The sequence below is a fragment of the Balaenoptera musculus genome, chromosome 5, assembly GCF_009873245.2.
Source record: "Balaenoptera musculus isolate JJ_BM4_2016_0621 chromosome 5, mBalMus1.pri.v3, whole genome shotgun sequence".
NCBI classification, from domain to species: Eukaryota; Metazoa; Chordata; class Mammalia; order Artiodactyla; family Balaenopteridae; genus Balaenoptera; species Balaenoptera musculus.
Window position 1 is genome coordinate 126,441,189 of NC_045789.1, and position 23,263 is coordinate 126,464,451.

Here is a 23,263-nt window from a genome sequence, read left to right on the forward strand (position 1 = left end):
TGCAGTCAGTCCCCCATCCCCTCACCCTTTGCCCCACCAAACCAAAGCACTTTTCTGATTCTGTTACCAGAGATTTATTTTGTCTTTTCTTTACATTTGTGTAAATAGAGTTCTTCTGTCTCCTGGCTCTTTCATTTGTAGTTTTTGAAATTCATCCATGTTATTGCAAGATCTGGATGTTGGGTATACTGCTTTGCTACTGGGGTGTCATTGCTTCTAGAACATTCAGTGGACAAAACTAGAAAAATACATTAAAAAAATACACATATCAGCAACTCAGACGCTTTACTGTAAGATTCTTCCTTATTTCCTTCATTCCATATTTCAGACTCTCTTCTCTTTCAGTGAGTATCCTGATTCCCATCAAAAGAGTTTGTTTTTAAATAATTTTAATACTAATTTTAAAGTAATGTCCAGTTACAGAAAATATACTTACTTGAGAAGTAAGTATGATACTAATATTAAGGGCATACAAATGTAAGATACTTAAAGTAATACATATAATGTGTTCTCCAACTAAAATATAGCGAGTTTTAATCTTTATAAGTTAACAGTTTATATGTTGAGTTTTTATATTTGTATTTTTCCTAGTTTCTAAAGGTGTGAGTATCCTTGAATTTCAGGGAAGATTCAGATCAGTAAGGCTGTAATTTTTATTTGGAAGAAATTTTGTTCTAGTTTTATTTTATCCTTAAATTACAGCAAGCTATTTTTGAGAGCCACCATATCCTAGTGGCTGAGAGTTTTCGTGTTGGACAGATAATAAATGGTTTGAGTCCTGGTGTTGCCTCATACTAAGTCCATAACCTTTATCAAGTTACTTTATTTCTTTGAGCCTCAATTTCCTCATCTGTGAAACCTACTTTACACTTACAAGGTGTTATGAGGAATCTCTGCATGTGTGTGTTTATTATTCAATAATGGTGGTATTTATTATAATAATTAAATATAATGCCTAAATTTTATTTGATGATATTATATTAAGGGAAAACTAAAGGAAATAGGAGCGGAAAAAATTGTCAATAAAAAATTATAGTAGTTTGCTTCAAGTTGATGCAATACTCCTTAATTGAAAATTTGGTTTTCACAATTAGAATAATTTGCTATATGTTAAATCAGGATATTTGTTACCTTACAAGGGCAAATTATTTTAAAATCTGTTCTGTTCATGGATATTCTGAGAAATATTACATTAACTGTAATATCCTATGCTGATTTCAGACTTAAAAAATGTTTAGGTTATTAGAAGTATAGGAGGTACAATTAAATTTTTTGAATGAATGTTCTTTAGTAACTCAAAATTCCTATTTATAGGCACTGAAAGATAGCACAGAAGTGGAAATTGTGGACGAGAAAATGAGAAAAAAGATAGAACCAGAAAAATGGCCAATTCCGGGCCCTCCTCCACGTAGTGTGCCACAAACAGACTTCTCTCAACTGATTGATTGCCCAGAGTTTGTACCAGGCCAAGCCTTTGGTTCACATACAGGTAACAGCTTTTCTTCTAGAGCAAACAGCATAACAGTGGGCTATTTAGTCCAATTTACCTATCCTTTTTAAAGTTTATATAGATTCAATAGAAAATTAAAGATAACCCAGTGACTTATGATGCTTTAAATTCTATTCGTATTGCCTCCCACAGAAAGTTATAAATTAAATAGGGATTTAAGAATTATGGGAGGAGCTCTGCTCTATTTATTCTTAACTTATTTGTCTACTTTGTCACATGTGGAGTTTCTACCTATCTTCTTAATTTTACTAAATGATTATAGATGTATTCCGCCAGTTTTCCCCTTGTAAGACTGGAATGGTCTAAAAGTCTTATACTCAAGAGTGGGGTTAGCCTTCCTTTAATTTTTTTCTTATGTGCTTCAACTTTGTCTTGAAATGACAAGATGACCTATATTCTAAATCAGAATTGGGGATCTCTTATGAAGTTATTATAATTATATATTAAAGAATTGGTGGTATTTAGAATTTCCAAAAACTGCTTTAATGTTAAGAATTTTTTCCTGGATCATTTTTAAGACATTCCCTCTTGGGAAAAAATATGTGTGCTTAAACTTTTTTCAGTCAGGGTGATGATCTACTGATGCTCTTGGATGTCATTTGATCGGAATATGCAGAGGAATAGGTGACTCACTGAAATATCATTATAAACATTGGAACAAATCGTCTGCAGAAATGAAAGCGACCAGACTTCTGTGCAAGAATGTCTACTCCCAGCTCCTGTGGAGGAGGTTGGGCCAACACTACCATGGAGATAAACACCTTTGTGATGATGATGAAAGACAGACCAGAGGACTGCTGTTGTTTTTATAGGAGCTGCCCATTTGTTTGTAATTAGCCTGGGCTGCATGTGCTACTTTTTTTCACGGTGGGAAAGTTAATTATCATTCTGGAAATATTGCAAGGTTCTGTGTTTTCCTTCCAGACTTATGTACTTGTGTCCAGATCAATAAAGCAGAAATAGAGAGGCTTGAGTGGAATTTCTCAGATTGTTAGGTCCTTTGCTATTTGATTTGCTCTTCACAGTATAGTGTACATTGTATAATTCACATGTTGTCATAGTGTTTCGCATGGACTGTAAGATTTATTAATGTGGACACTAAGGGATAAGAAACTTAAGAAACGAACGAGAGTTTTTTTTTTTTTTTTTTTACTCTTCAGAATATATTTTATATACCAGTGTAGAGACCTCCCATCAATAAAGCACTGATGGACAGTCTCACAGATATTTTTATTTAGTGTTTCTTTGATTGTCAGCCCTCTGTGCCTCTACACCTAGCAAGCAACTTGGGCAGGTGTTTTAAAAGTTGAAGAACTTCAAGTGACATTTTTTAGTTTTTTTTTAAAAAGAATACAATGTCTGATGGTAAGTTAGATTAAGTTATTGTGTAAACTTGGGGTCCAAGATGACATTTTTAACCGTCTTATGAACAGGCATTAGGTCAGTTGTTAAATAGAAAATACTTTTTCCACAAGGTAGCTAAGATAAGTCAGTCAAGTTGGTGATGCCTGTCCATTAACCATTTATGCATTATTAATAAAATTACAAGAATAAAATCACAATGTTTGTACATTTTTGTGTTTTTTTAAAAAAAAATATATACTCATTTACATGCTCATACATATTGCCTGAACGAACTTTTTGGCCAACCCAATATAAGCACATGTATTGTGAATATTGTGAAACATACAACTTCATGGTAGAAACATTATTCAAGCTTAAAGAGCAATTAGAGATGATTATATCATAAACTTAAGTAGGTATTTAAAAATTCAATTTCTGTGTTAAAGATAGTAGATACTGATTTCTCTACCTTTTGCCAGATACTGTTCTAATGGTGTATACATGAACTATACATACTAATTTAGTTAATTCTCCCAGTTACTAGTGGTGGTTCCTAGTCTACTTTTAAAGCTTTATTTACTGCATGAATAGAGATGATTCATAGTATTAGGAATAGGGTTCTCTAGAGTTAATGTTTTTTTCATTCCTATAACTTCAATATTAATACTGACAGCCCAAACCTTTTCACTCGTACTAATTTTTTGGATCAATTGATGACATGTACCATTAAGTTGTAGAGCGGCAGTGTCCAATAGAAATATTACGTTTGCCATACATGTAATCCTAATAATTTTTAATAGCATTAAAAGCCGTAAAACAAATGAAATTAATTTTAATATATCCAAATATTATGACATTAATATAAAAATTATCGACCAATGTTATTTTTGTACCAAGTGTTTGAAATCTGCTGTGTATTTTACACTTATCCTGAGCACATTTCAGCACTAGCCACATTTCAAGTGCTTTGTAGCTCCACAAGGCAAGGCTAGTGGCTATTGTATTGAACAATGCAGTTTTAGAGCGTTTTCTGTTATGAATCATTATACTTCTTTTTAAAGCAATATAGTAATCTGGTGGTTGAAGCCTGGATCTGTGTGTCCATGGAGAAGATAATAAATCCATCTGACTCTCGTATGTAGTAGATGAAAGTAAAATCTTGGAATACTCTCTCAAACTCACTCCTGGAATGTGCCTTTGCATTTTCATTTAGTAAGTTAGAAGGATTGTTGGTGTTCATTTATTTCAACTTTCTCTCTGTAGTATTCAACTTTGCAATATTTTCAGGGAATTGGCTTTGAGGAGTAAATAATGTTTAGAAGTTTACAGTATAAATTTGTTTTTAAAATACTTTTTGTCCAAAGCAAGTTCATATTGCATTACAACTTAAATATTCTTCGACTTCTGAAAAAAAATTTATAAAGGAATTGATTTGTATTTTATAGAGCATATAATTACTTTGATTAAAAGTGTGGAGAAAGGCATTTTTAATTCCATCAGAGTTGTAAAATGTTTTGTTATTACCAGGGCATTGCACTTTAATGACGTGACATTCTAGTCTTCACAGTATTCACTGCGAGCCAAGGGCCAAACTGCATTTAGGTAAACCTTGTTAGGCAAAGGAGATGAGAAAAGTATGAGTATTGGCCACCTTAGTATAGATCCTAGCAGAACAATGAAGGATTGATTTTGCCTTGAATAAAATATGAATTTTATTTGCTTAGTAGCATTTAAGATTCCCTAATTTCATTACAATTAATGAATCTAAGGTTTCACAGAGAATTGACTCCCAAATAGATGTCTTGTCATAATTAGTAAGTGACTTGCATTGATATTCTTGAGAAGTTTGAATGAATATGTCTGCATAAGGGTTGATAACATTCCTGTTATTATTCATTGGCTTCACTCGAATACATCTTACAAAGCCCTTTGGGTTTGAAAATCACTGAAAGATTATAATTGAGATTGATTTATCATGTTTTTGTGAAGAAAGAAAATGCCCAAGTAAAGAAAAAATGTGTGTTATAAGTAAGAAAACCATTATTTTAACTATAGAACTAACTTAAAATTTTAGAGTCTGCCCCAAATTCTCCAAGAATTGGAAGTCCACTGAGCCCAAAGAAAAACACTGAAACAAGTAATCTTCAAGCAATGTCTAGAGTTTTGTCTGCCAGTTTGCCCGACTTGGACTCAGAACCTTGGATAGAAGTAAAAAAGAGACATCGTCCATCCCCAGTGAAATTGAAGGTAAGTTGTTAGGACCCAAGTGAAGTGTGATATATTTTTTTAGAAATTTTAAAAAATTTTTTATTTATTTATTTTTGGCTGTGTTGGGTCTTCATTGCTGTGCGTGGGCTTTCTCTAGTTGCGTTGAGTGGGGGCTACTCTTTTTTTTAATTTATTTATGGCTGTGTTGGGTCTTAGTTTCTGTGCGAGGGCTTTCTCTAGTTGTGGCAAGCGGGGGCCACTCTTCATCGCGGTGCGCGGGCCTCTCACTATCGCGGCCTCTCTTGTTGCGGAGCACAGGCTCCAGACGCGCAGGCTCAGTAATTGTGGCTCACGGGCCCAGTTGCTCCGCGGCATGTGGGATCTTCCCAGACCAGGGCTCGAACCCGTGTTCCCTGCATTGGCAGGCAGATTCTCAACCACTACGCCACCAGGGAAGCCCGGGGCTACTCTTGTTGTGGTGCACAGGCTTCTCAATGTGGTGGCTCTCAATGTGGTGGCTTCTCTTGTTGCGGAGCCCGGGCTCTAAGCGCGTGGGCTCAGTAGTTGTGGCTCGCAGGCTCTAGAGCACAGGCTCAGTCGTTGTGGTGCACGGGCTTAGTTGCTCTGTGGCATGTGGGATCTTCCCAGACCAGGGCTCGAACCCGTGTCCCCTGCATTGGCAGGCGGATTCTTAACCACTGCGCCAGCAGGTAAGTCCGAAGTGTGATATATTCTGAGTGGAGTGTAAGGCCACTGTTTTTGAGGTACATATATAAATTCGGAAAAGTTTTAAGAAAAATGGTAAAAATTGGAACCTTTGCCCTTCAGTAAAGCTTATGGGTTACTAAGTAGTTGAAAATAAATAATATTGTATCATTTTTAAAAATTTATCTTATTTCTGAATATGATTTAAGAATATTTCGCTTTAACCTTTTTTACTTGAAATTAGTTTATATTTGAATAATATTTCAGTTTTGTTAAAGCTGACAAAATTTTTCTAAATTTTGAATTTATAACTTTGCCATATTATTTGTAACCTTGTTAATTATTTGTAAAATTCTTTTACATGTAATTACTTGTAAATGATACATGTCTGGTTAATATATGTTTTGGTGATTGTACAGTAGGAAAGGAAAAGAGAATAAATTTCTTGGGGGCACACAAGGGAGTGAGACGATCGTGGTTAGGGAATAATAAGAGAGTTTCTTGTGGTAGAATTGCTGTATTTTTGGCTGGTGGTTGGATACATGAACTTCAAATGTGATAAAAATTGCTCTGATCTAAACCACAAACACAGAGTACAAGTGAAATGGAAATCCTAGTAAGACTGATGGGTAACATCAGTGTTTATCTTGTGATAGTCTACTATAGTTTTACAGTGTGTTAACATTGGAGGAAACTGAGTAAAAAGTACACGAGATTTCTATTTCTTTTTTTTTTGGCCGTGCTGAGCAGCATGTGGGATCTTAGTTCCCCGACCAGGGATCGAACCAGTGCCCCCTGCATTGGGAGCGTGGAATCTTAACCACTGGACCACCAGGGAAGTCCTCGAGATTTTTATTTCTTATAACTGTATGTGAATGTACAACTATCTCAAAGTAAAAAAGTTTACTAAAAATAAACTTGGAAATATTCAAATAATTTCAATATTCAAAGTAAGCTCTAAAAGGAAAAGGTCACTAAAAATAATTGGGCCCAGATGTGGGAAGCATGAAGAAAGCTATCATATTACGGATTATTATGAGTAGAGCTCTTTATTCCTAAAATAAAAGCATGAAGAAAGGAAGCACGAAGGATTTAAGGATGGTTCTTCATTGGAGGAATGGAGAGGGTGTTGATATTTTACCTCAGCATAGGATGTTTGGCAATGTCTGGAGACAATTTTTTTTTAAATAAATAGATAAATTTATTTATTTTTTAATTTATTTGTTTGTTTATTTATTTATTTATTTATGGCTGTGTTGGGTCTTCATTGCTGTGCACGGGCTTTCTCTAGGTGCAGCAGGCGGGGGCTGCTCTTCGTTGTGGTGCGCGGGCTTCTTTCTCATTGCTGTGGCCTCTCGTTGCAGAGCACGGGCTCTAGGCACGGAAGCTTCAGTAGTTGCAGCACGTGGGCTTAGTAGTTGTGGCATGCGGGCTCTAGAGCGCAGGCTCAGTAGTTGTGGTGCACGGGCTTAGTTGCTCCGCGGCATGTGGGATCTTCCCAGACCAGGGCTTGAACCCGTGTCCCCTACATTGGCAGGCGGATTCTTAATCACTGCGCCACCAGAGAAGCCCCTGGAGACAATTTTTGGTTGTTAAAACTGAGAGAGTGCTACTGCATCTTGTGAATGAAGGCCAGGGATGCTGCTAAACATCCTACAGTGCACAGGACAGCCACCCACCCCACCCCCTGCCACCACACACACACCCTAAGGAACTATCAAGTCCAACATGTCAGTAATGCTGAGTTTAAAACCCTGATTAAAGATAACTTTTTAATTTTTTTATTTACCATTTAAAAAAAATTGAAGTACAGTTAATTTACAATGTTGTGTTAGCCTCAAGTGGTACAGCAAAGTGGTTCAGTTATACATATATGTATATCTGTATATACCTATTCTTTTGCAGATTTTTTCCATTATAGGCTGTTACAAGATACTGAATATACTTCCCTGTGCTCTACAGTAGGTCCTTGTTGTTTATCTATTTTATACATAGTAGTGTGTGTATGTTAATTCCACACTCCTGATTTACCCCCCCCCCCACTATCCTGTAGTAACCACAAGTTTTCTGTGTCTGTGAGTCTATTTCTGTTTTGTAAATAAAGATAAGTTTTTACTTAGTAATGGTAGTTAAGCACATCATACTAAAATGTTAACAAGAGGTTTTCTTCCTTGGGGCATTTTAAAAACCTAGAGCAGCTTCTCAAAATAAGATTTTCTAAAGATTCTGATTAATTTGTATATTTGTCATGGCAAACCTGGATAACAAGGGAGGATCATATCTTGGGCTCATTGACAGAAACTTGTACCATATTTCATTTATACCAAGATCTATGTTTTTTCCTTCATGTTAAAAAAAAACCCTCCACATTTAAACATTTCTTTTAAAATAATGTGTTAAAATTGATAGCATCTTTGATTTAATGAAAACAGTTTTTGCAAGGGTTAGTTGGATTTTACTGTATAGGGCCAGCAAATTGGTGATGGAGTGTGGTTTTCAAAACAGAAAGAGAATTGTATAATATCTAGGACCTTTCAGTTTCATGGCCAAAGAATATTGGTACCATTAGTAAGACCTGAAATGTATTCCAGTACTACAGAGTGAGGGCTTGGCCTGGAGGAAAGATGACTGTAGGTTCATCAGCGATACCTGCTGAGGTAGGTTAGTTATTGACAACATACTTTTATGTATGTATGTATGTATGATATTTCAGAGATACCTGCTGAGGTAGGTTAGTTATTGACAACATACTTTTATTTATGTATGTATGTATGTATGTACGTATGTATGTATCTATCTACCTACCTACCTACCTACCTACCTACCTATCTGCACCAGGTCTTAGTTGCGGTAAGTGGGATCTTCACTCTTCGTCGCGTTATGTGGGATCTTTAGTTGCGGCATGCCGGATCTAGTTCCCTGACCAGGGATCGAACCCGGGCCCACTACACTGGGAGCATGAAGTCTTAGCCACTGGACCACCAGGGAAGTCCTGTCAACATACTTTTTTGAAAATGATCTTTTTAAAATAGACGTTCTAGAGTGGGTATAGAAATTTGGTCAGATTTCATTTTCCCCTAGAAATCTTTTTTTTTTTAAATTAATTTTTATTGGAGTATAGTTGCTTTACAATGTTGTATTAGCTTCTACTGCACAGCAAAATGAATCAGCCATACATATACATATTATCCCCTCCATTTAGGACACTACAGTGCATTAAGTAGAGTTCCCTGTACAGTATGTTCCCATCAGTTGTCTATTTTATACATAGTATCAATAGTGTATATGTGTCAATCCCAATCTCCCAATTCCTCCCACCCCATCCCTTTCCCCCTTGGTATCCATACATTTGTTCTCTAAGTCTGTGTGTCTATTACTGCTTGGCAATTAAGGTCATCTATACCATTTTTCTGGATTCCACATACATGCATTAATATACGATATATGTTTTTCTCTTTCTGACTTCACTCTGTGTGACACTCTCTAGGTCCATCCACGTCTCTACAAATGACCCAATTTTGTTCCTTTTTATGGCTGAGTGATATTCCATTGTATACACTTACCACATCTTTTTTTTTTAATTTTTGAATTTTATTTTATATTTTTATACAGAAGGTTCTTATCTGTTATCCATTTTATACATATTAGTGTATATATGTCAATCCCAATCTCCCAATTCATCACACCACCACTCCCGCCACGTTCCCCCCTTGGTGTCCATACATTTGTTCTCTACATCTGTGTCTCAATTTCTGCCCTGCAAACCAGTTCACCTGTACCATTTTTCTAGGTTCCACATATATGCGTTAATATATGATATTTGTTTTTCTCTTTCTGACTTACTTCACTCTGTGTGACACTCTCTAGGTCCATTCACATCTCTACAAATGACCCAATTTTGTTCCTTTTTATGGCTGAGTAATATTCCATTGTATACATGTACCACATCTTCTTAAACCAATTGTCTGTTGATGGGCATTTGGTTGTTTCCATGTCTTGGCTATTGTAAATAGTGCTGCTGTGAACATTGGGGTGCAAGTATCTTTTCAAATTAGAGTTTTCGTCTTTTCCAGATATATGCCCAGGTGTGGGATTGCTGGATCATATGGTAGCTCTATTTTTAGTTTTTTTAAGGAACCTCCATACTGTTTTCCATAGTGGCTGTATCAAGTTACATTCCCACCAGCAGTGTAAGAGGGTTCACTTTTCTCCATACCCTCTCCAGCATTTATTGTTTGTAGATTTTTTGATGATGGCTATTCTGACTGGTGTCATTGTAGTTTTGATTTGCGTTTCTGTAATAATTAGTGATGAGAATCTTTTCATGTGTGTGTTGGCCATCTGTATGTCTTCTTTGGAGAAATGTCTGTTTAGGTCTTCCACCCATTTTTTGATTGGGTTGTTTGTTTTTTGATATTGAGCTGCATGAGCTGCTTATATATTTTGGAGATTAATCTTTTGTCAGTTGCTTCATTTGCAAGTATTTTCTCCCATTCTGAGGGTTGTCTTTTCATCTTATTTATGGTTTCCTTTGCTGTGCAAAAGCTTTTAAGTTTAATTAGAGGTCCCATTTGTTTCCCCTAGAAATCTGAAAACATTTTTCCACTGTCATCTTCGTCAGTTTTCAAAACTCTTGTGAAATTCAGTTCCTTCAGAGTGTGTCAAGTGATTTTTTTATTGCTGAAAGCTTTTAAGATTATTTCTTCATCCCCACTCTTGAAATTTCAGATGATATATCTTGGAGTTGGTCTATTTTTATTCATTATGTTATTATTTATGTCCTTTAAAGACTTTCTCTTTTGGGCTGATGATTGTCTCTTAATATCTGGTGATCTTTGGTTGATGGTTTATATTAGTATTGGTAAATTGGTACAGATTTCTTTTGTGTATGGCCTTATAGATCTGCTCATCCAGAGGACCATTTTCCTGAATGTGAGGTATGATTGCACACTCTTGGTTAAGTGTAAAGGTCCTATAGACTTGGATTTCTAGACTTAGGCAGAGCAGAGTTGGGCTGGTTTTGGATCTCCAAAATTGCTAAAATAAGGAGTACTTTTTTATGGGAGGTAGAATTTGTTAGTGTATTTCATTCATTGGTAAAATTACCTTATTCTTTTTCCCCTTTTTGTTTTAGAAGTTTAGAATAATACTAGGATGTGTTCAGCCTCTCTGTAGCTCCAGCACCTAAAATATGAGCCCTCCCTTGGCAAATGTTTAACTTTGTTTAGAAAGCGATTCTTGGGCTTTTAGTTGGGGGCAGACTTTATAATAAAACTTTGTATTCTCGGATAAGGGTGTGGGGCCAACTGTGTCCTGTAGTTAGTTTTCCAGGTACCTATTTTGATTGCTGTCACATAGTCCTTTCCTGCTTTTTGTGCCTACTATCTCAAAACTTTTTAGGACCCCAGTGGGATCAATGGTGTCTGCCTTCCCTGTAGCCTTCCTTTTTTTTCTTTTTTTTTAAATAATATTTATTTATTTAGGCTGTGCTGGGTCTTAGTTGCGGCACGCGGGATCTTCGTTGCGGCATGTGGGATTTTTTTAATTGCAGCATCGCACTTTTTAGTTGCGGTATGTGAACTCTTAGTTGGGGCATGCGTGTGGGATCTAGTTCCCCAGCCAGGGATCAAACCTGGGCCCCCTGCATTGAGAGTGTGGAGTCTTACCCACTGGACCACCAGGGAAGTCCCAGCCTTCCTTGATATGGGTTTTAGATTTCTATTTCCTCTAGTCATGTTTAGTATTAATACAATTCCATTTGCTTTCTGCTTTCCAGAAAATTATAAAAATTTCTGATCTGATAGTTATACTTGTTTTCTTATTGACAAATTATGGTATTAATATAATTGTGAGGTAAAAAGGGTTGAGACTAGGGAAGATCGTTGAATCTGGAAGTCAGAAGACCCTGGTTGTTCTGGGAATTCCCAGTGGTTAGGGCTCTGTGCTTCCACTGCAGGGGGTGTGGGTTCAATCCCTGGTTGGGGAAGTAGGATCCCGCATGACATGCAGTGCGGCCAAAAAAAAAAATGTCTTTGGTTGTTCTAGTCCAGACTAATTCTGCAATTGTGGACAAACAACGTCACATCTCTAGGCCTTTTTTTCCCTCATCTGTAAAACAAGTTGGTACTAAGGACCATTCTAACTCTAAAGGAGTCTTTAATATAATCCTTCTTTTTTCAGCTTTGTGGGTTTTTTTAATCTTAAACTGATTGTTTAGCAGTTACTTTATATTTATTGGCCTGGAATAATACTGGTGTGATTTTCTTTTACAGTTTGACTGCTAATCTAGTTATTGAGCATACAGTTTTGATATTACTTACATTAACATTGTTATGTGACATTTATTGTAAAAGTGATAACAATGTTTTTATATAAAATACCAATTTCTTCCTTCAGGAGTCACCACCTCTACCTGAAGAGGCATCAAATCAACTCTATCTTCCAGATGAACAAGAACAAGAAGAACTTGATTTTTTATTTGATGAAGAGATGGAACAAATAGAAGGGCGAAGAAACACATTTACTGATTGGTCTGATAATGATTCAGATTATGAAATTGATGACCAGGATTTAAACAAGATTTTGATTGTAACTCAGACACCACCTTACATGAGAAAACATCCTGGAGGAGATCGAACAGGCAACCACATGTCTGAGGCAAAAATTACATCTGAACTTGCTAAAGTTATCAATGATGGCTTATATTATTATGAGCAGAATTTGTGGATGGAAGATGAAAACAAACACACAGCCATAAAGGTAATTGTTTCTGACCAACATCTTTCTGTTGATGCTATGTTTTGATTGCATGTTGCTGCTTATGTTTTCCTAAACTTGAGGGTTTATTTTATGAAATTTTGAATATAAATAAATTATATTTAATTTGAAAAATTCCTGGAAATATATCTGATATTCACAACCTGAAAAATTATTTTATTAAAATGACAGTGAAATAAGTACTTTAATTACAAAAAAAAATATTAGCACTCACTGATTAAAAACCCTTTTTTCAGGTGAAAATAATAAGAAGGCCTTTTCTCATAAGAAGGAATAAAATCTAAAGTTATGGACAGGCTTAGTTTATATGCTCTTTCCTTTCCTGGCTATAATCACCCTAGCTATGTGAGCAGGGCTTCACAAAGGAGTTACTTTTGTTGCCCCTTGTGTCCTTCTCACGTTAGTCCGCAGTGCATGTTCTGTGGTTGTAGAACTGGTTGTTGACAAGTATAGAAGATTAAACTGGCTGATTCTCTCTCCTTGTCCAATCGTAACTTTGTTGCTGGGAGTGGTGTTTGAAACCTTGTTCCAATTTTTTATCTTCTTGCATTTCACCCCACCTCCTGGTACCTATCCCAGTTATTAAGGTACAATAAGAGAGTGCCAGAGTAGTCTACTGGCTATCTGCATTCCTTTTATATGACTTTTAATTGTATAGATAGGAATTAAAAAGGATCTTTTTCTGCCATTAAATTGATCAGAAAACCCCCCAAAATTAAATATTTGTTTTGGGGATAGAATAATGAGGGAAGAGTTGTATAAGTATAATATGCCAAATAGGAAAGAGATCTTGGTCAGAAATACAGTTCTAGAAAGAAAAGCCAGCCAACTCGTGGTTGGAAAGAAGGGACTGGCTGTCTGTGGAGCTCCATATCATCAATAAGTGTACTTTCCTTCTTGAGTCTTCATTTCTTTTCTTCCTTGAATTTCTCCATCACTACTTTTACCCTCTTCTCTAGCCCCTGCCTTTATGGAGATCCTGCCTCAGGATATGGTAGCTTGTCAGTGACTTAGAGCCTGAGCAGTTCTCTCTGTCCTACTGCTATGGGAAAGGAAGTGTGTTTTTATAAAGTTGGTTGAAAGTCTTTCCTTGTGTAAGGGTTGTTACTTTATTTGTGATACTTAAGTTCTGTAAGTAACATCTAATGTAAATCCTTTTGGGAACAAAAAGAGATAGAAAATAAACTAATAATAGGTTAAAATTGCACTACCTCCATTCCCTATCCCTCTACCCTGCTTTGTTCTTCACCATCTACCATTCTGTATATTGCACTTACTTCTTTTCTGTTTCCATCTCATGAATGTAAGATCTATGAGGATAGGGATTTTTGTCTTATTTTGTACACTGCTGTATCTCCAGCTACAACAGTTCCTGGCACAAAGTAGTGCTCAATTCATATTTGTTAAAATGGATAAATGAATTACGGATTAAACATTATGAACTAACCAGGGGAACCTAACCTCTGTGTATAATATTGATTCTGTGGGAAAATATTTTCAGAGTGCCAAATAACAAACTTTCAAGTCACCTTGAGAAACATATCCTGTTGATAGATGATTGTTTGCTTTAAAGTGTAGACAACAGTAATTAAATTTAATTAACTCATCTATTGCCTTAGCCATTAAATATTAGTCAGGGGAAAGTAATCTTGGCTATATGGCTCTTAAGCATTATGGGTCTGCTTGTAATTATGTCTTATCTGATCCCTGTGTACACTCCTGTTATTTAACTTATTTCCTTTGTTTCTAATTCTGTGCTCAACATAATTTCTCATTAGAATTATACTTTTTCTGAGGGTCTGTTTAGAGGGAGAGGAATCAATTATTTAATATATATTAAACTCCTACTATGTGTGTGACACTGTGTTAGGTCCTGGGCATGGAAGGGGAAGATAACAGTAGGATCTCTACATGCCTGGTTCTTACAAATAATTGGGGCGATAGACATTAAAATAAGCTGCAATAAGTACTTGATCACAAATTATGATAAATGTGAAAAGAACAAGATGCTATTGGATTAGGCTATAAGGGAATGCCTGTGAGAAAGTCACAGTTATAGTGAGATAGGAACTATGAGTAAGAATGAGCCATGCAAATAACAAATAAACCATATTCTAGGAAAAGGGACTAGCAGGTGTAAGGATCTGAGATGGGAAAGAATTTGGTATATTTGAGGAACTGAAAAAAGGTCTGTTGATAGTATTTATGTAAGAGAACACTTATAGATATATAGACATGCATCTGATCATAGAAGGTAACATGTGGGCCATGTTAAATAGTTTGGAACTTACCTAAAGTTCAGATGCAGTACCTTGAAGAATTTTATACAGGCCAACAGGATGTGATCTAATTTTTATTTTTAAAGTATCACTGGTTACTGTGGCAGAGAACGGATTAGATGGGGACAAGAGTGGCAGAAGAAATCCAGTTGGGAGGCTATTAAAGTAGTCCAGGAGATGTATGTTGGTAATTTAAGATAAATTGGTGGCAGAGGAAATGTAGAATTTAGAAGACCCAGGTCTGAACCCTGAGGAGTGATCATTTAGGAGTTGTATAGGAAACTGGTGTGGAAGCCAAACACTGTCTTCAAGAGGAAAGAATAATCAGGTGTGTCAGAAGCTGGACAGATTGAGTTTAGGTATAAATGAAAAGAATACCAAATTGGTAGGGTTGTTTGTTGATCATTTCTGACTTTGTGAAGGGAGTTTTGCTGAATCCAGAAGCTGTGTTGAACTGTACCAAAGAGTAGGTGTAGGCCTTCTGTTTCTGACATGTTGTTATTACTGAAGACAACTAAAATGGCATTTTAATAAATGAGAAAATATCTACTTAAAATCCTTGAAGATCTACAAGGTAAGTTATTATCAGAATAAAACCATAGAGAAGTAGAGTGTTGAAACCAGTTTTGCCTGGGAGACCATTTTGGAATTTGGGTAGTTTGAGAAGTTCAGCTTTGCAAAAGCCACCCAAAATATAGGGGTAAAAGACAAACCCATGGCCCAGTCAAAGTCAGGGATTCCAACAGGAGTCCTTTTCCCATTGAATTGGTACCTAAGGAAAATACCCTAGGGAAAGAGAACTTAACTGCTTTCTCATCTTCACCTCTATGGGACCACAAAGCATATTTCCTTAGTTGTGCTAAGCAGAATAAGGAGAAAAAAATTGGCTTAGAAGTTATAATCATGCACCCCAAATTCACACTATATGGGTGACTAGAGTAACTACTAGTCATAAATTTAAAGTGATTGTGGCCTGTTTATTTCCCAGAAATGAGCAGAAGCAAATCTAACTTTTTTGTGAAGACATTCATCTTTATCCTAGGCCTCAAAGAATTTACTCAAATTATTTTGTAATGAAAGTGAGCAGCTTAGGCTTCCCTGGTTAAGAAACCGCCTGCCAGTGCAGGGGACACGGGTTTGAGCCCTGGTCTGGGAAGATCCCACATGCCACGGAGCAACTAAGCCCGTGAACTACAACTACTGAGCCTGTGCTCTAGAGCCTGCAAGCCACAGCAACTGAGCCCACATGCTGCAGCTACTGAAGCCTGCGTGCCTAGAGCCTGTGCTCCACAACAAGAGAAGCCACCACAGTGAGAAGCCCATGCACTGCAACGAAGAGTAGCCCCTGCTCGCTGCAGCTGGAGAAAGCCCGAGCACAGCAACAAAGACCCAACGCAGCCAAAAATAAATAAATAAATAAATAAATTTAAAAAAAAAAAGAAAAGAAAGTGAGCAGCTCACAAAGTTAATAAGCAAACAAGGAAATAAGGTACTGCATGTGAGAATGAGCAAAAGTAACAGACAGTAAGACCATACCTTGAAAAATTTTAGATAGTAGGATTATTATTTTTTTTTTTTTTTAATTTTATTTATTTATTTATTTATGGCTGTGTTGTGTCTTCGTTTCTGTGCGAGGGCTTTCTCTAGTCGCGGCAAACGGGGGCCACTCTTCATCGCGGTGCGCAGGCCTCTCACTATCGCGGCCTCTCCTGTTGCGGAGCACAGGCTCCAGACACGCAGGCTCAGCAATTGTGGCTCACGGGCTTAGTCGCTCCGCGGCATGTGGGATCTTCCCAGACCAGGGCTCGAACCCGTGTCCCTTGCATTGGCAGGCAGACTCTCAACCACTGCGCCACCAGGGAAGCCCAGTAGGATTATTAAACATAGTATAGAGTAACTTTGCTTACTGTGTTTAAAGAAAAATATCTGCAGGGAAAAATAAATTCTAAAGAATAACCTTTCTAGAACTTCTGGAATAAAAACAGTTAAGGCTGAAATTAAGAACTCAGTTAATTGAAGGGATTAACAGCAGATTAGATACAATTAAAGAATCAGTGAATTGGAAGACAGTTTACAAGAAGCTATTCAGAAATCAGCATAGAGAGATAAAGAGATAGAATATATGAAAGAAGGTATAGAATGGTATTGTAGACAGTCTTTGCTATTTGGTGTATTTCAAATCAAGTTGTATAATTTAACATCTAGTGGATTTTATTATAAATCTTTTTATTTTTGAGAAAAGTAAAAAACAAGTGGAATATAGAGTGATAAACATGGTCTAAGATAGATATTTATTCAGAGTTCCAGAAGGAAAAGAGAGAAAATGGGACAGAGTCAGTATTTTAATAGGTAATACCTAGGACTTTTTCTGAACTGCAGAGAGGTACCAGAGTGGAGCAGCCAGGGAAGAAAGGCAATTACTTTCAAAGAAAGAAGAGTGACTGGACAGCTAACTGATAGCTAACTTCTCACCAGTAACGTTTGAATGCAACAGACAATGGAACAATGGTGTTAATATAAAACGGGAAAATAACTACCAACCTATAATTGTGTGCCTTGCAAAAGTATCTTTCAAGTAAGAGAGTGAAATATAATGAGAGAAATTGCAGTTCGTCAAAGGAATTTCCAAAATTGGAATAAAAGTGATTGCAGGTGCCGGAGATACAGAAAGGAGTATAGAGCAAAGCAAGTGATAAATATGTGAATAAATCTGAATAAATATTAACTGTATAAAACAATAACTGTGTCTCACAGATCTAATATAACATTAACACAAACTGGGAGAGAGCAATGAATAAATCGTATTTAAAGGTACTTTTGTGTTTGGAAAGAAGATAATTGATTATTTTTAGTTTTAAAAGTTTTCATTTTGCCATTTGAAGGATACCCAGTTAAAAATAAGATTAGAAGGAATAATCTTGAAACTAGGAGAAAGGGAAAATACGGAATAAGACAAGAATAAAGGGGAAGGAATCTTCCAGCACAAAAATGAGGTAGTAAATTGAAACCCAAATATTTAAGTAGCAAAAATGAATATTGTCAGAATATATGCAAATACAACCAGTTATGTTATTTACACGTGACACATCAAAAAGATAAGGAAGCCAAAAGATTGAAATTAAAAGACTGAAAAAATACACACCATAAAATAGTAATAATCCAAAATCAATCTACAGATTCAGTGTAGTCCCTGTCAGTATCCTAACTGGCTTCTTTGCAGAAATTGACAAGCTGATCTGAAATTCATATGTAAATTCAAGGGACCCAGAATAGCCAAAACAATCTTGAAAGAGAACAAAGTTGAAGGATTCATACACAGTCCTTACATTAAGGCAATGTTGATACTAGTATAAGGATAGGCATACAGATCAATGGAAGAGAATTGAGAGTTGGGAAATTCACCTATGTGTCTGTGGTCAACCAGCTTCCAGCAAAGGTGCCTAAAAAGCCATTCAATAGGGAAAGAATAGTCTTTTCAACAAATGGTCTTGGGACAAGTAGATATCCACATACAGAAGAATAAATTAGACACCACCCTAACTCACCGTGCACAAAAATTAATTAAAAATAAATTAAACACATAAATATAAGAGCAAAAACTGCAAAGCTCTTAGAGGAAAACATAGAAGAAAATCTTTGTATTTGACAGTGGTTTCTTATATGACACCAATAGCACAAGCAACAGGAGGAAAAAATAATTTTGATATTATCAAAAAATTTAAAATTTTGTATTTCAAAGGACACCAGAAGATGGACCCCCCCAAAAAAACCCATTTATATTAGCACCCCCCAAAATGAAATAACTGAGATATAAGTCTAAGAAAATATGTACAAGGTCTATGTGAGGAATACCATAACTCTGATGAAAGAAATCAAAGAATTAAATAAATGAGAGATTCTGTATTCATACACAGGAAGAGAGACTCAATATTGTCAGTTTTCCCAAATTGATCTGTAGATCCAATGCAATCCCAATCAAGATTCTAGGAATTTATTTTGTGGATATTGACCAACTGATTCTAAAATTTTATGGAGAGGCAAAAGACCCAGAATAACCCATACAATATTGAAGGAGAAGATAAGTCAGAGGACTGGTAATATCCAACTTCAAGAGTTACTATAATGCTATGGTGATCAAGACAGTGTGATATTGGTGAAATAACAGACAAATAGATCAATGGAACAGAATAGAGAACCCAGAAATGACCTCTAAAAATAAACTGATCTTTGGCAAAGGAGCAAAGGCAATAAAATGGAGAACATAGAGTCTTTTCAACAAATTGTGATGGAACAACTGGACATCCACATGAAAAAAAAAATTAATCTAGACACAGACCTTACTCCCTTCACAAAAATTAACTCAAAATGGGTCACAGGCTGAAATGTGAAACACAAAACTATAAAATTCCTAGAAAGTAATATAAGATAAAATCTAGATGATCTTGGGTTGAGCAATGACTTTTAATAAGTTGGATTTCATTAAAATGGAAAACTTTTGCTATGTGAATGGCACTGTCAAGAATGAGAAGCCAAGCTACGGAATGGTAGAAAATATTAGTAAAACACACATCTGATAAAGGACTATAATCCAAGATATACAAAGAACTCTTAAAATCAACAATATGAAAACAACCTGAATAAAAAATGGACCAAAGATCTGAACAGACATCTCACCAAAGAAGATATACAAATGGCAAATAAGAATACAAAAAGATACTCCACATCCATATATCATCAGGGAATTGCAAAGTAAGGCAACAGTGAGATTCTACTACGCGCCTATTAGAATGGCCAACATTTAGAACACTGACAACACTAATAAATGCTGCTGAGAATGTGGAGTAACCCTCATTCATTGGAGGTAGGAATGCAAAATGGTACAGCCACCTTGGAAGACAGTTTGGAAGTTTCTTACAAAACTAAACATACTCTTACCATACAATCTAGATTGTGTGGACAATTTTTTGTCCACACAAAAACCTGCACATGGATGTTTAAAGCAGCTTTATTCATAATTGCCAAAACTTGGAAGCAACCAGGACATCCTCCAGTAGGCAGATGGATAAATAAACTGTGGTATATCCAGACAATGAAATATTATTTAGTGGTAAAAAGAAACGAGCTATCAGACCATGAAAGGACATGCAGGAACCTTAAATGCATGTTACTAAGTGAAAAGGTCCAATCTGAAAAGGCTGCATACTGGGTGATTCCAACTAGTCAATGTTCTAGAAAAGGAAAATGATGGAGATAATAAAACTAGTGGTTTCTAGGGGTTGAGGGGAGGGAGGGATGAATAGGCAGAACAAACGATGTTTAGGGCAGTGAGATTTTTTTGGTATGATAATATTATAATGATGGATATGTCATTATCCATCATTATATCCATCCATATATCAAAACCCATGGGAAGTACAACACTGAGTGAAACCTATGTAAATTATGGACTTTTGGTGATGTGTCATTGTAGGTTCACTGATTGTAACAAATGTAACGCTTGGTGCAGGTTGTTGATAGTGGGCAGGCTGTGTGTGGGGGAGGTTATAGGGTATATGAGAACTCTAGTTTCATATAATTTTGCTGTGAAGGTAAAACTGTTCTAAAACATAGTGTATTGAAAAAAACAGGTTAGGAGAAAATATTTGCAAATCATATTTAATAAAGGAGTTGCATTTTTAATATGTAAAAAACTCTTACAACTCAATAATAAAAAGGGCAAATAACCCAGTTATAAAATGAGCAAAGAAAATGAATAGATATTTCTCCAAAGAAGATATACAAATGGCCAATAAGCCCATGGAAACTTAGTTGACATCATTAGCCATCAGGGAAGTGAAGTGAAAAATCATGATCACAATGAGGTGCCGCCCATACCTACTAGGATGACCACAATAAAAAATATATACTCACAATTGCTGGTGATGATGGGGGAAATATGAATCCTCATGGACTACTGGTAAGGATGTAAAATGGTCCAACTGTTTTGGAAAGCAATTTGGCAGTTCTCAAAATGTTAAACAGAGTTATTATATGACCCAGGAATGCCACTCCTAGGTATATACATGAGAGAAATGACAACATATGTCCACACAAAAACTTGTACACAAGTCTTCCTTGCAGCATTATGAAAGTGGAAAGAACTCAAATGTTCGTCAGCTGATGAATGGATAAATAAAAGGTGGTATAGCCATACAATGGAATATTATTTGGCAATAGAAAAAAGTGAATTTACTGATACATGCTATATGAAAACATCATGGTAAGTAAAAGAAGCCAGTCACAAGGTACCACATATTATATGATTCTGTTTATCTGAAATGTCCAGAACAGAGAGAAATTAGGTTGGTGGCTACCTAAGGTGGAGTTTGGGATGGGTGGAGAAAATAGTGACTGCTAGTGGGTACTGGGTTTCTTTTTGGAGTGATGAAAATGTTGTAATATTGATTGTGATGATGGTTGCATGTGTAAACTAAAAACAATTGTACACTGGGGTAGATTGTACCACATGTGAATTATATCTTAATAAAATGATTTTTAAACAAGTAAAAGGAAAGACATCCTGTGTACATGGATTGGAAGTCAGTACTACCCAAAGTGATCTACAGATTCAGTGCAATCCCTATCAAAGTCCCAATGGCATTTTTTGCAGAAATAGGATAACGGATAATGAAATTTATATGGAATCTCATGGGACCCTGAAGAACCAAAAACAATCTTTAAAAAGAGGAAATAAAGTTGGAAATCTCATGCTGCTGATTTCAAAACATATTGCAAAACTCCTGTAATTAAAACAGTGTATTGCTGGCATAAAGATAGACATAGACAATTGGAATTATAGAGCCCAGAACTTGAATGCCAAGACCACTCAATGGGGAAAGGACAACTTCTTCAACAAATGGTGTTGGGGAAACTGAGTATTCACATGCGAAAGAATGAAGATGGACCCTTACTTTAACACCATATGCATAAAAATTTTAATAACAGATTAAAGAATTCAACCTAAAACCCAAAACTCTTAGAAGAAAACATGGGAGTGAAGCCTCATGACATTTGATTTGGCAGTGATTTCTTGGATATAACACCAAAAGCACATGTTTAAAAAAATAGACAAGTTGGAATTCATGAAAATCAAAAGCTTATGTGTATTAACAGACACAAAACAGGGTGAACAGACAGCCTGCAAAATAGGACAAAATATTTGCTTATCATAACTGATAAGGTGTTAATGTTCTTGAATATATAAAGAAACCCAACAACTCAACAAAATAACTCAATTTAGAAAATGGACAAAGGACTCGAATAGACATTTTTCCAAAGATGATATACAAATGGCCAATAAGCACATGAAAGTATGCTCAACATCATTACTCATTGGAGAAATGCAAATCAGAATCAAATGAGTTATCACCTCAAACTCATTAGGATGGCTACTTTCAAAATAAAAAGCAAAACACAGAAAATAACATTTGTTGGAGAGGATGTGGAGAAATTGAAACCTTGCATTGGTGTTGGAAACATAAAATAGTATAGCTGCTGTGGGAAACAGTATGGCATTTAGAAAACTAAAGAGATATTTGCATGTTTATAGCAGCAGTATTCACAATAGCTAAAAAGTGAAAACGACACAAATGTCCATTATCAGATGAATGGATAAACAAAATGGTGGTGTTTATGTGCGATGGAATATTATTCAGCTTTCAGAAGAATGGGAATCTGCCACATGCTACATACATCACTGATAGTCTTTCAGGACATGCTAAATGAAATAAGCAAGTCCCAAAGACATAGTGTATGATTCCACTTATATGAAGTATGAAAGTATTAAAATTCATAGAAACAGAGTGGTGGTTATGGGGTGGGGGGAAATGGGGAGTTGTTTTAATAGGATAGAGTTTCAGTTTTGCTTAATAAAAAAATTTGGGTATCTGTTGCACAGCAATGTGGGTATACTTAACACTACAGAACTGGTTAAGATGGTGAATTTTGTTATTTGCTTTTTTATCCCAATTAAAAATAAAAATTATAAAAGAAACCCAGCCATTTACCAAATAAGTAAAAAGTAAAGAAAAAAAGCTGTAGTACATATATTTATATCAGACAGAATAGGCTTACAAAGTAGACTTGAAGACAAAAAGCATTACTAGTGCTAAAGAGTGTCCTTTCGTAATGATTAAAAGTGAAGAAATTCATCAGAAAGTATAACTTAATATTTGATGTATTTAATACAAAATATTCGAATATGTGAAGCAAAAGTTGATAGAACAAATCCAGTCATAGTGATGTAATTTACCCTCTAACTAAATAAGGAATGATCAAATAATTTAAAAACAGAATAATTTGAGAAACAACTCTGTACCTAGCAACTGCAGAGTACATGTTCTTTTTGAAGATATCTATACTACTTTGACCTAGTTTATAAAGCAAATTTTTAAGCATTGAT

The 23,263-nt window shown here is 35.8% G+C and overlaps 1 protein-coding gene across 4 annotated transcripts in view; it reads left to right on the top strand.

Annotated features, from left to right (window-relative positions):
• The window catches only part of LARP1B (La ribonucleoprotein 1B), a 130,077-nt gene that overhangs the window by 32,477 nt on the left and 74,337 nt on the right, over positions 1–23,263 (top strand). For 3 of the 4 annotated variants that reach the window (XM_036852539.1, XM_036852540.1, XM_036852541.1), the window contains 3 exons: positions 1,315–1,489; positions 4,929–5,101; positions 12,164–12,526. In XM_036852539.1, coding sequence (XP_036708434.1) covers positions 1,315–1,489; positions 4,929–5,101; positions 12,164–12,526 — 711 coding nt within the window. Of the gene's footprint in view, positions 1–1,314; positions 1,490–2,073; positions 3,073–4,928; positions 5,102–12,163; positions 12,527–23,263 lie in introns of those variants that run through there. The other variant, XM_036852542.1, reaches the window with a different exon arrangement.